The following is a 13726-nucleotide window of genomic DNA, read 5'->3' on the forward strand; positions in this document are numbered from 1 at the left end:
GTTTTGATTGTTTTTTTTTGGCTGTCACTATTGGATTAGTAAGATGTCACTATTGGATTAGTAATTGGATTAGAAAGTTATAATTTATCTCTTCAGGACCTTTCTTATTCAAAATTTGCTAAAAATATGAAAATATCTCAATCCTCTGAAACAGCTGAAGTGCTTGATTCTCGGTTAGCTGCTGTCTAAGAGCTATGCGCAGGTGTGAGCTGAGCCCCCTGGCTAGATAATAATAAAGATTTCAATAGATATTAAGCAGAGAGCAAAATTGTAAAACATTTTACACATTAATTACAAAACAGGAACTAAAAAAAATGCTTTCAGGAACATTTATAATTGTGTAAATACATTAAACAGAAATTTAATTATACTGATCAATTAGGGAAAATGAACAGATATGTCAATTGCTGAAAACACATCAGTTTTTGAAATCAATTCTAACAAATTAAAATCATTCTAACTAAAAGAAACTTGTACAATAAAAAAACAGGAATGTATAATCAATGAACAAGTAAAATTTGAACACTATAAATGGCTTAGGGTAATAATAAATTTTAATATTTATAAAAATTCACAGTTATATTTAAAATTGCATAAAACTTCACCCAAAAATATTTGACATCCAGTTCTTCCAAAAACCTTGTACTTAAATTTTTACACATTTTTATGATATCAATTAGAAAATGAGCATAGCAAAAAATTTCTAGTTATTATGAGCATGAGTATGAATTAGAGAGGGAAGGTAGATGGTCTTGCTGGCACAATTGTATCATAGTTAGAACTCTTACATAACATATACAGAACAGATAATAAGAATTTAACCATTACACATTGTTACAGCTACATGTATTCATATACACTATTAATTTAATATGGGAGAATATTCTTCAAAATTAAATTTTTAAAATTCAAGAGTACGCATTGAAATATATAAAGCTAAAATATGGGAATCTTGAAAATCTAGCTTTATTCGTAAGTAAAATTCTATCAGTTCTTATGCTTGAAGCCATCCTTTACTTTTCTTAACAGTTAGTTATTCTTAAAAATCATTGTTACAATACATTATCTTCAAATAAAACCGTAAAGAATGGCTGTTGAAACATTTTTTTACAGTATTGATAAACTTATACTGTAGGCAAGAAATTTTAGCTTATTGTTTACAAAGGTCATTCAGAAACTTCTCAGCCTGACACAGAGATGGTGTAAGTATGATCAAATGACTATTATATTTGTAAATGTGCTCTTTTAGATGTTGCGCTATAAAGTTTTCATGTGTGTTTAGCTGCTTGTGGTGATCGAATAAAACAAACAAGTTTTTGATTTCAAAAATTGATGAAATTTTTCATATGTTTGAGCTGTTGTAAAGTACTTTGTTTTAAATGGTTAACAACAACAGGCATAAGAAAGAGTTAATCCCACTTTAAAGGATTCTTTCTCTTTGTTTTCAACAATAAAAAAAGTGTGTTGCTGAATTTCAATATGGCTATACATCCATTTGAGATAATGAATCTTGGGATGCACAAAAACAGCTATTACTGATAAAAATCATCACAGAAATCCACAATTCTCTATTGTATGATCACCACCTGAAGATATACGAGTGTGCTGACATTATAAATATGTCAATGGACCATGTCCATTACATTTTACAGTCTTTTGGTGTGAAAGCGTTTTCCGTTCAATGGATGCCGTGTTTGTTAATAGTTGACCAAAATGCAAGTCTAAACACTTCTCAAGGATGTTTACTTATTTTAATGTAATTATTTTGAGTTTCTTTGATGTTTTACAAAAGCAGATTAAACATGAATTCACCATTACATGCCAGAAACTAAACAGTGGGTTGGAGCGGGTGAAAGTTTGCAAAGAATGAGAAAATGGTTCCTTCTGCAGGAAACATCTTGGCTACAGTTTTTTTTTGGATTTCAACATGAGATGTCACAGATTACCTGGAAAAAGGCAAGAGCATCACAGAAGAGAATTATGCTTTAGTGCTGGACCGATTTGGAAGGTGCTTTTCAGGCTAAACACCCTCATTAGCTAAAAAGAAAGTACTATTTAAGTATGATAATGTGCCTGCACACACGTCTCATGTTTTTGCAACAAAACTTGTTGACCTAAGCTTCAAAATGTTTCCACATATGCTGTATTTACTCATTTGCCTCCTAGAGATTACTTTCTCTTCCAAAAGTAATTACTTCCACTTCCAAAAGAAGTGGGTTGCTGGACAAAGATTCTTTTCAAAGGATGAAGTTAAAGCTTAGACAGTCATTTATTTAACAGAGCTGGACAGATCGCATTATACTGAAGGTATTAAAAAACTTGGAAAAATTGTTGATCTAACAGTATTAGATAGCAATGTGACTTCATGAAAAATTTTTAAAAAATGTCTGAAAAATCTTGTTTTCTTTGTTACGCAAAAACTTTACAATAGGCCCTCATATCTGTGTTTTATTTCCTGTTATTATGAATTGTTGTTTACATTATGAATATAATTATAAATTGACAATAATATTAGATCTATGATGACTTCTTTACTCCAAACATGGGGTTTAAATAAAAAGAAAATTTTGAAACAAAGTGTATTAAGAAAAGAAACTTTCTGGGAAAGATGTTATGAAACTACTACCTGTGTGAAGCTAGGATTAAATCACTCTAGTAAAAATTAATTCTAATGTTACATATCTTTTTGTGTGTATTGAATTCAGCATTAATCAATAACTGAATACTGATTATTAATTGATCAGGAAATTAAAAAAACCCATATGATAGTTTATGTGTTCTCCCTTATTTTTGATTAGTTGATTTATGTTATTTTTCGTAATATTGTAAAAGTAAACATTTTTTTTTTTAATTTCTTTTTCTCATAATCACACTTATGTTATAGAGCAAATAATTTTTTTTCTTAATATTGAATTTTGTTTTCTGAGTCTTGGTTTTACAACGCCAAGTGATTTTAAGGTAAGAATTTCATTGTTAGCTGAAGCAATTTAAATTTGTATTTGTTATAGATATATTGCTTTAAATTTGTTATAGTTATATTACTGTAATAGCAACAGAGCTATAATCGGTAAAGTAAAACTTTGATGGTATTAGCCTAACCTCTAATAAATAACTGAAAATCATAGAAATCTAGAAAAAATTCCTGACAACAGCACACAATTTCCATTGTTTAGATTAAAGCCCAATTCAGGTTATCCATTAACAGCATAGTGGTGGCATCTTTGCCTTTCATCTGAAAGATTCTAGATTTGAATCCTGATCACCTTGGAATTTTTATTAGGCAAATAAATCTGTCATTAAGAAACATTTATCAAGCAGGCTTGTTGTTTCAGGAAAAAATATTAATTTTTTTCAGTATTGTAGTAGATCATTCAAGAAAATAAAAGTAGCCTGTGTAATTTTTTTATGATTACAAAATGGTTTATGTGGCAAATTTATTTTAAAACAATTTTTTTTTTTGTGTGTATTTATTTAATCATGTACTCACAAACTTGAAAAATGTATTATTTTAAATATATCATTGTAACATATTATTTAGTACAAAACATTTGCTGGTTTGAAAGAGCTAATATATTTTATTTACATAATTCATTAAAAATTTATATCTGTTTCTAACATATCTGAAATCATAACAATGAAAATAAAATAAGTTATATATCATAATGCTGTTTTATTTTACAGGTTCAGAGGACAGTGGTTTCTGATGATGTTAATTTGCACTCAGTTAAAGTTGAAAATGATAATTTTACTGGTAAGGGCCATTAATTAGATAATCATTTGTTTGTATTACTTTTTTTTAATATTTAATAAAAAAAATTACGTATCATTTATTTTTTTTTTTTATTTTTTTTTTGGTGTTAGTTGTTTTTACAGCTGTTCTGAACTTAATTCTATACTCTGATAGAAACAGTACTCTTATTATACTTCTATAATTAAAATAATAATAATAAGTAATACAAAATTAGAATAACAAGATAAATATGAATTCCTGAAGTAATAATCTTTTTATTAGAACAATATTCATATGTAGAAAATTTTTACTGATAAAATAGTGAAGAAAAATGTTGATTTTAGTTGTTACACAAAAATGCCAAGTGTTAGGTTGACTATGTTTATTTAACACGGTAATTCAGACCATACAACTGAAGTCAATACAACTCAGTCTGTGATCAAATGGATTATTTTTTTAGATTAAAAACATTTATTTATTTATTTTTTTACTTTAAATATTATAATTTCTATTGGATTTTAATTACTTATAAATAAACATTAAAAGCACTTTTTATTTTCATAATATAATTTGCCGATCTCCATGGTGGAATGATAGTCTTGGCCTTTCATCCAGAAGTCCCAAGTTCAGGCATGGCATTTTTCATATGCTACAAAACTTAATTTCCGTATCCCATTCACAAGCTTCAAGCTTATGTTATATTATCAAGCAAAAAAAGAAAACAATTCATCATAATTAAAAGTAGACTAAGATGGTATTAGGATTTAAAAATGTTTCTCACTTTTCAAGTCAGTTTTATTGCTCTATTATGTGGTTCATTTTTGTTCCTTTTTTCCCTACATATTCCATCAAGTCGTCAATAATTATCCAATTTATAATTTCTGAAGAAACCATTAATTAAACACTATCAAATCACTATTTTACCCTTGAATATTTTACCCTCGACTGAATCCATCCAACATTTTCATGGTTGTTATCTTGTTCTAAATTCAATTTCCTTTTTTGCACACACTTCCCCTGGTATTATTTATACCTCATTAATCACTTTGTACATAAAAAAAATTATTTATTCCTTCCAGCAAATTGCACACATCTTTTTATAACTTTCTTTAATATTTTTACTCAATATTTTTTTTTGTTACATTTTCACCTCATTACTCATAAACATGAAATTTTAAAAATATTTCTTTAAACAAAAAATTATCACCCCTTATCAGTGAGTAAGGATAAATGAAAATGTTTTATCACAGTAAAATTTTATGATTTGTACTGATTGAGTAATTCAGCACAGATCTGAATTTATATCTATTAATAAGAAAATTTAAAAAAATAAATAAAATGCTGCCATTCCATTTTTCAATTTAAACAATGTTTCATAATTTAGCTTTTTTACAGTAAGTTTAATTAGGGTCATTATTTTACATCAAAAGTATGAAAGAAGTTGAAATTTATTTAAATTATTAAATTTAATTGTGGTGGAGATGAAGTCTGGCTGAAAATTATATCTATTGTTTGCAAATAACTCTGTTGTTTGTTGACTGATTTTCAAAAATAAGGTGTCATTTTGTTTACAGTGAAATGCTTATTAGCTAATAAAATGGATTTTGATAAAACTAATGATTAATGATTGGTTCCTCAATCCAATTTAGAAAAAAAAAACAATGAGAGACCCAAGGAAATTAAAGAGAAATTTGCCATTTTTCCATTCAACATTTAATTTGGAGAACCCAAAAATGAATAACCAGTTACATTTTTTTTTTTTTTACATGTACATGTTTCAAATTAACAAACAAATATTTTATTTTAACAGTAATTAATTATAATAAATATTTGTACTCACTATAATTATTTTTTATACTTATCAATAATAATCTTTGCAAAAATAAAATATTGCATACTTTTTATTAATAAAAATCAAACTTAGCATATTACCTAAAAACATTTTTATTAAGATTTATGACCTTCAAGAAAAATATATGTTTAAATACTGTAAAGTGTATTTGTGAAAAAAAATTTTAAAAATTAATAACAAGGTAATAGACAATAATGTGTTATTAATTAGAGTGGGTATGGCAAGGGGCAGATACATACATGGAAACCCACCGGGTTGGTCTAGTGGTGAACGCGTCTTCCCAAATCAGCTGATTTGGAAGGCGAGAGTTCCACCGTTCAAGTCCTAGTAAAGCCAGTTATTTTTACACGGATTTGAATACTAGATCGTGGATACCGGTGTTCTTTGGTGGTTGGGTTTCAATTAACCACACATCTCAGGAATGGTCGAACTGAGAATGTACAAGACTACACTTCATTTACACTCATACATATCATCCTCTGAAGTATTATCAAAACGGTAGTTACCTAAACAGGAAAAGAAAGAAAGATGCATACATGGAGCCTCTGGCTTGAGGGATAAGAAATCAAATTTTTTTCTTCCCAAATAAGAATGGTGTAGTTTTTAGTTTTACAGTGAGAGGAATTAATTTTTAAAATCTATCTGTGGAAACAAGAGGAATGTTCAGATAACATTTTCTTTAAAGCTTCATTGGTAATATTGTATGTATTATGTATGTAATATTGTATGTATGCTACAAGTAAGATGTAAATGATTGTGATAAAAAGCTTGTACTTTTAAATCTGTAATTAAATATCAGATTCAACAAACTCTATTTCAAGAACTGAATAAATTAATCAATACATGAAAATAATGCATGTGGTGGTAGTATCAAAAACTTCTTTTACTATACTTTATGATAAAATCATGCAGATTATTTTAGGTTTCTACTCCTTAGTCTGCTTGTTCAGTCTGTCAAATAGATGGTAGCAAAATATTATACATCTTAAATTTTTAATTGTATATCCATATAATTTTATAATAACTTTATGTTTGTACTGACCTGTAATAGGTGATAACTGAAAAAAAATGCTTACATCAAATTTTGTGTGAACTGTGATAAATTGGTTACCAAGACATTCAAAACGCTGTCAGGGTTTTAAAGACTACTCCTTTCCTTTAACACAGATTTTGAATAAAATCCATGTTTAAAGGTTGGTAGAGTATCAATTAAAGATGATTATTAATAGAAAATATAGAAAAAAATTGGGAGTCCATCCATAAGAATGACCATTGCATGGAATCAGTTATGGGTCCTGCTAAGAAATGTTAAAAACTGAAACATGATTAAATTTTTTAGTTCATCTTTTGGCTGTTGTCAGCTACTTGATCAAAAGCAACAGCAAGTTGATGAAGTTGATGTGTACCTTGAGCTTTAAAAAATAGCTAACATGGTCTAAATTTCATCTTTAGAATCATTCTGCATGATAAAAGTCGGGTTTATGGCTGTAAATCAGATGGATATTTGGAGCAAAGGAATAAAATCATCACAGTGGAAGAGCCTGTGGTCACCAAACTGAAAAAGGTGTAATAGGGCCAAAGTGCAATAAATGATTGCTTTGAAGAGTTACTGAAGAGGCTTCATTAAGAACTTGGTTCCTCTTGGTGTTACAGTGCAAATTCAGGCTTTTCTGTTATGTTTTGAGGTGATTTAAAGAATATGCATAACATAAAAGACTAAAACTGAGAAAAAAATGATACTACCTGTTGAAAATGCACTGGTTTATACTTTCCTTGCAGTCTTTTGACAGACAACATTGTGGTAATCATCCAGTTACCATAGCATTTCCAACACAGCATCTGTGGCTTTCCAATGTATTCCAAAATGAAATATAAGCTGAAAGAGCACTCCTTTGACTATATAAAAGTTATTTAACCAAAATCACAAGCAATGCAAGATGGCTTTCTGTGTTGTTGAGACATAAAAGATGCGTTATGATTATTATATATTTTTTCCCAAGAGACTATGCTTCAAAGGGAATAGCAGCCATTATTAAATAAGATAAACTTTTATTTATTTTTATACCTAGTCTAGGAATTGCAGATATTACTTCTTAAATATAAAATAACAAAAAGTTATTATTCTTTGTTTTACATGGTTATTAATCCACTAATATAATGAAACGTGCTTTATTCTTTTAGTTTATGAAACATTCATGATTAACATTTTAGAATTTATGTTTGTGAAAAATATAAGGAAGATATAAGGTTTGATTTTTATTTGAATATTGCTAGTTAATTTTTAAGAAATTTATATACTGGCCATATCAGATGTTTCTATAGTGAATTCAGAACATTGAGCAATTGTTATATCAAATACTGGTTTTTTTTTTATTATTGAGTATTACGTTCATAATTGTATGAAATTCTGTTTCAGATGCAGCCAAAAAACAGTAATTGTTCATTTGAAAAAGGATTACAAACTTTTTTGAAGTATTTTGGTTCTGATAATTTTATTTTATAATTAACATTGAATAAAAAAAAATAATAATTGTATTTTAATATGTATTAACTATAAAGCACAAACAAGAAATGTGTAGCATTAGTATGAATGCAATTTTATAATCTTACAGAATTTTGTTTAATAAACACTTTCCATACTAGTTCTTAAACAATAACAAAAAAAAACTTGTTATTTGTTTTATTAGTTTGCACGTGAGCTATTCAAAAATTATTCTAATGAGCTGATAAAAAATAAATACTAAAAAAATAACTATATAAATAAGTTACATATGCTTCTACATGTTTGTCACCAACATTCAGGTAATTATCTGACTGTGAATTAAAATTTTGCAGTGATATTCATCTGAGTATAGAAATTTTCCATTTCCTGAACCATTCAATATTAATTCCATCCATGAGCTCTTTATTTCTTTCAATGAATAGAGTAGCTAACTAGACGGATACTTCTTGATAGAGATATATCTTCTATGTTGGTGTCAACCTTTGTTGACACCAGAATTTAAAGAACAAATGGATTCTCTGTATTTGGTAATACTAAGCTTAATGACAACTGCCTAATGTAAAAATAAGTGGAAAGTAATTTCTTTCTTTTAATTGATGAAAAAAATATTTTTGTTGAGATTTAAAATGCTTAACATAAAAGTACAGTTCTTCAAAGAGCAATTTTTTCTAAGAGTACAGTAATTTTTTTAGTTAGAAATTATTATTAATATACGAGAGGTTGTCTCTAAAGTAAAGACCGTTTCATTGTAAAAAGTATTATTCAGAAAACTTTATAGATATTTTTTATTTCTCTTAAACTACATACTTTTAACTTCTTCTCTGTATAATCACCACATGAATTAAGACATTTATTGTAGCGATACACCAACTTCAATATACCCTCGTCATCTTCTTCTCCAGCCATTTAGCAAATGATTAATAGTATTTTTAAGTTCATCGTCATCTGCGAATTGCGTACCACTCAAAAATTCTTTCATTTTCCCAAATAAATGGTAATCAGAGCTAAGTCCGGACTATGTGGAGAGTGATCATCAAAAATTTCCCATCCAAATGTTCTCAGTAAATCACATGTCGGGCCTGCAACATATGGATGTGCATTATTGTGCAGCAGGACAACGCCATTGGTCAGCCACCCACGTCATCGATTTTGAATGGCACGCTGTAACTTACATAGTTTCGAAGTAGGCTTCTGCATTTATAGTCATTCCACATGGCATGAAATCAATCAGCAGTATGCCAAACCGATCCCAAAAGACTGTGTGGCCATCAGTTTGCGTTCAAATGCCTGTGGCTTGACCTTTGTTTGTTTGGTTGGTGATTGAGGATGACGCCATTCACTAGACTGGAATTTTCTCTCTGGCATGTAATACGAAATCCATGTTTCATCGACAGTAACAATTGAATTAAGGAACTCATCACCATTTTCTGTGTAGCACATCAAAAATTCCAAAGCAGATCTCATTCGGATTTTTTTGTGACATTCCGTTAAGATGTGTGGCACCAAACGGGCTTTTTGAAGCCTAAATGGTCATGATAACAGCTCTTGAAACATCAGGAAAAAGAAAGGCCAGATCAAAAATTATTGAGTTACGATCTTTTCTGATTTCATGATCGACATGTTTCAACAAGTCCTCGGTGATTATCGAGGGCGTCCCCGAATGTTCATCATGCACGTTAATTCTGTTATTTCTAAATCTTTCACTTCATTTTTTGGCTTTAGACTTTCATTCATTACATTATCACCGTACACTGCAGCCAACTGCCTATGAATTTCTGCTGACTTAACATTTTGATGGTTTAATAAACGTATGACTCCACGTATTTCACAGTTGGCAGCAACATCGATTTTCCTATTCATTTTATAATGTAATAACTCGCACGTAACCAAAGCTACAATGCAACAACTTACAAACAATGCAGTGTGTACATTACTGCATTGGCATGAATGACACAGGTTTGCCAACCTTAATAAGAGAAATTTCCCAGCGGTCTTTACTTTAGAGATATCCCTCGTAAATGATAACGGTATGGGGTAAGAGTTAAAAAGTTTCTTTGGAATTATTAGTCTATATAATGCATTTTTCATAGATGATATTATGTTGATTTTACATACAATTAAATGTTCAGAATTACCTCATAAAATGTAATATTATTAAAATGAATTTATGAAACATAATGTTGTTTGTTATTATTTAACACTTCAAGTGTGAATTTAACTTTGGAAGTATGACAGAATAGATGTAAGCAATGAACAAATGGCATTCCTTTACTCAAGTTTAGTTTCTTTGTGACTGGACCTTTTATTTACAAATAAACACTGTATTATTTTTAACTGACTGTCAAAAACACACTTATTTTATGGAATCACAGTATTAATTATTATAAGTAAAATGATTTAGTACATAATTTATGTAGTAAAAAATTCGTTTTATAATTAAAAGTAAGTTTGTTCCACTTCAACGTTGCACAGTTGATTCAGTATTAAACTATCATTTTTATCATTACCTACAGTAAATTAATCTTTGTTATGTTAATAAAGTATACATCAAAAAAAAGATCTTTGAAGAAATGTGTATCTAATGAAGTTATAAATTCTCAAAATGTTAGCTTTTTCTTTTGTGATGAATACTGTACTAGTAGAGAATCTTGTGTGCATTATTTCTTAGGGTTTTTATATACAGCAAGTTTTAACTGGATTGTTTATTTAAACAAATTGATGTAAATAGAACAAATTTCTCATGTAAAAAAAATCTCTAACTAGCAAGGTCCAAGGTAAAAAGATGGGTTTTTAACTTTTTCAAACAATTACACTCTAACCACTCAGTTACAGCTCCTGATGAGAGATGGATTTTGTAACATGTGAAAAATGCCAAGCCTGATTGGATTTGAACCTAGTATCTACCAGATAAAAAGTAAAGATAGTACTACTTCACCACAGAGGTTAGTAATTTTGCTCACAATTTCTGCTTAATAATTGATTTTTGACACTGAATTCCTTACAATAGGTCAAAGATAGTGTGGAAAGTGTTTAATTTGCAGTATGCTAGTTTGCCTAAAATGTTGGAAAAAATTCTACATTTTTCATAAAAGCTCTCAAATAATTTTTTTTAAATTTATTTCCTAATAAATAGATTATTAATTTTAATAAATAAATAAGTAAAATTTTATAATTTTAATTAATGGAGTTTTAAAATATATATATATATATATATATATATATATATATATATATATATATATATATATGTAATGATTGATGTTACTTAGAAATATTTTCTTAAATAATAAGTGTGTTGTGTTATTTGAATTATCTTTTTTACATATATACTTGTTTAATTATCTGACATATTATTATTCCAATAGTATCAGATTTTATTCATACGTGGATAAAAAATTCTTTAATTATCTTTTTCACATACATACTTAGTTTCTTATCTGATGTTATTATTCTAATAACATTTAAAATCTAATCAGATTTTATCTATGAGTGTATAAAAACTTCTGTACAAAGAAATATGTTTGTTTTTTATTTATTTCATTGTTTTATTGATTACTAGTCAGTTTCTATATGTATATTTACAAATAGCCCACATCATCAAAACTTATTTAATAATGACCATTGTGAATTAGCATTATCCATGTTGATTTATATGAAAGATTAGCAAAAATAAAGTAACATGTAAGATTTAGCATATATTATTTTATTACATCTAATGTTACTATAATTAATCCATTATATGTTATAGAACTTTATGTTACCTCTATAAAAATTATCACTTGTTTCTAACATTATATACATAAAAAAAAAAAATTGCAAAGGGTTATATACAAGGGTATACTCTTTATATACTTGTTTTGTTTCTCATGTAATGTTGGGAGTTATAATACAAAACATTATTTATTTTTATATCAGACTTGATTATTCTAAGAACAAAAATTATAAGTTAGTTGATAAATAAAACTTCCAATTCTGTGAATTAAGTTTTAGTTAGGTTATAACGAAGTTGGTAACAAAATTATAACTTATTTTTCTTCAAAATTATGTAATTAGTTTAACTAATGTGGTTAAATTTAATGTTGCACATTTTTCTCAGTTGTCTGTCCATATATTTAATTTGCTAATGTTACGTAAAGTCTTTTCAAAAATTCATCCAACATTTTTAATCATTTTTATTACTCAGTGAGGGGCTGTATGTTGAAGTGCTCCCATTCTGAAATAATTGCCAGTTTTCAGAGTTGCAATAGCTTCCTTCAAGATTGCACACAGGTTTATTTGTGAATATTTCCTTTTCTTTAATATTTTCAATCATCTAAATTGTTATTTCAAAAATTTCAGTTTTAAGGAATAGAAAGATCTGCTGAAGCAGTGTCATATATATATATGTAGTGAGAAAACGCACAGTTGTCTTATTTTGACAACAACAAAAATTATGAAATAATCATAAGCTAATACTAGCATATTTCATGAGATAACCTTACAAATATCTTAGTATATATCTCATTTTTTATTCAGTGTTATTGATGTTTTGCACTTCTACTATTTTTCAAAGTGTAGAATAATGATTGGAATGTACTGTTTCATAGACACTTGCAACGTGAGTGTAGTCATATTATGTTGAGTGATATTCATCAGACAATTCTGATGAATATCACTGAATTACTCTGTGTACATGTGTACACATATATATATATATATATATATATATATATATTTGATTTGTAATCCTAGATATGGAAATAGTGTAGTAAATGAGTTTATAAATTTTTTCTGTTATTTTATTTAATATAAACTAAGTAATAAGCTTTGATAATTTTTAGAATATTCAGATTCTTGGCTTCAGCAGAATTTCAAGACCAATTAATGAAATATTGTGTAATTATTGCTTTGTCAACCGTAAATCATTAATTCAGTTTCTGCCTGAAAAAAAGAATAAAGTTTAATACCTTAAAGTTATCCTATTTGTCAATAGCAAAATTTTAGATACTTAAAATTTATTCATTTGTCATTTCATCACGTGTTCAAGATAACATTTCTGTACAAATGTGATTTTAGTTTCAAATTGTTTCAGTATGACATAAATGCAGGATTTTGCATATGATTTTACAACATTACTAAAAAATAATTTACGTTTCTTGAAAGTTTTATATTTTTATTTTTTATGTAGATTTATTCCCAGACAAGATAGAAAAAAATCATATATAATGCAGAATTTTTAGTAATATTTTTATTATTTGTTCATAATACCCTAAATCATTTTATAAATAAGATAATCATTTCATTTTGTTTATATTCATCACCATGTATTTATTTATTTCTTTTGTAGTTTTATTATACTAGCAACAGGAATTAAATTGAATTCATTTTCCACACATTTAACTGTAATTTTAATAATTAATAAGAGTAATTTTATTTTAAGAGTAATTTGTTCACAAAGTGTAGAAAAATCTTATGGACAACAAGATTTCTGTCAAATGCATTGTTATCCAAGGTGATGCATCCAGTTGCATTGTCAGATGCTGTCAGATGTATTGTCATAATATTCATTTATGAAGAAAATTAATGACTTGTAGAAGGGTTTTTTAATTTTGTATTTTAGAATAGGACATTTTTCCTGCTAGCACAAACATTACATGTACAT

The 13726-nt window shown here is 27.6% G+C and overlaps 2 protein-coding genes across 3 annotated transcripts in view; one reads left to right on the forward strand and one right to left on the reverse strand.

Moving 5' to 3' along the window:
- LOC142329395 (uncharacterized) overlaps positions 1–11255 on the forward strand; it is a 37268-nt gene extending 26013 nt beyond the window's left edge. Inside the window, exons 10-11 of the mRNA XM_075373963.1 lie at positions 3682–3751; positions 7999–11255. Of these exons, the coding sequence (XP_075230078.1) occupies positions 3682–3751; positions 7999–8018 (90 nt within the window). The 3' untranslated portion in view covers positions 8019–11255. The remainder of the gene's footprint in view (positions 1–3681; positions 3752–7998) is intronic.
- The window catches only part of wnd (Mitogen-activated protein kinase kinase kinase 13 wallenda), a 289172-nt gene that overhangs the window by 2153 nt on the left and 273293 nt on the right, over positions 1–13726 (reverse strand). The window contains exon 15 of one of the 2 annotated variants that reach the window (XR_012757488.1): positions 12871–13005. The exons of the other annotated variant lie outside the window; for it this stretch is intronic. The gene's annotated coding sequence lies outside the window, so the exon portion shown is untranslated. Of the gene's footprint in view, positions 1–12870; positions 13006–13726 lie in introns of those variants that run through there. 2 annotated transcript variants of the gene reach the window in all.

This window comes from Lycorma delicatula, chromosome 8 (assembly GCF_047948215.1).
Source record: "Lycorma delicatula isolate Av1 chromosome 8, ASM4794821v1, whole genome shotgun sequence".
In the NCBI taxonomy this organism is placed as follows: Eukaryota; Metazoa; Arthropoda; class Insecta; order Hemiptera; family Fulgoridae; genus Lycorma; species Lycorma delicatula.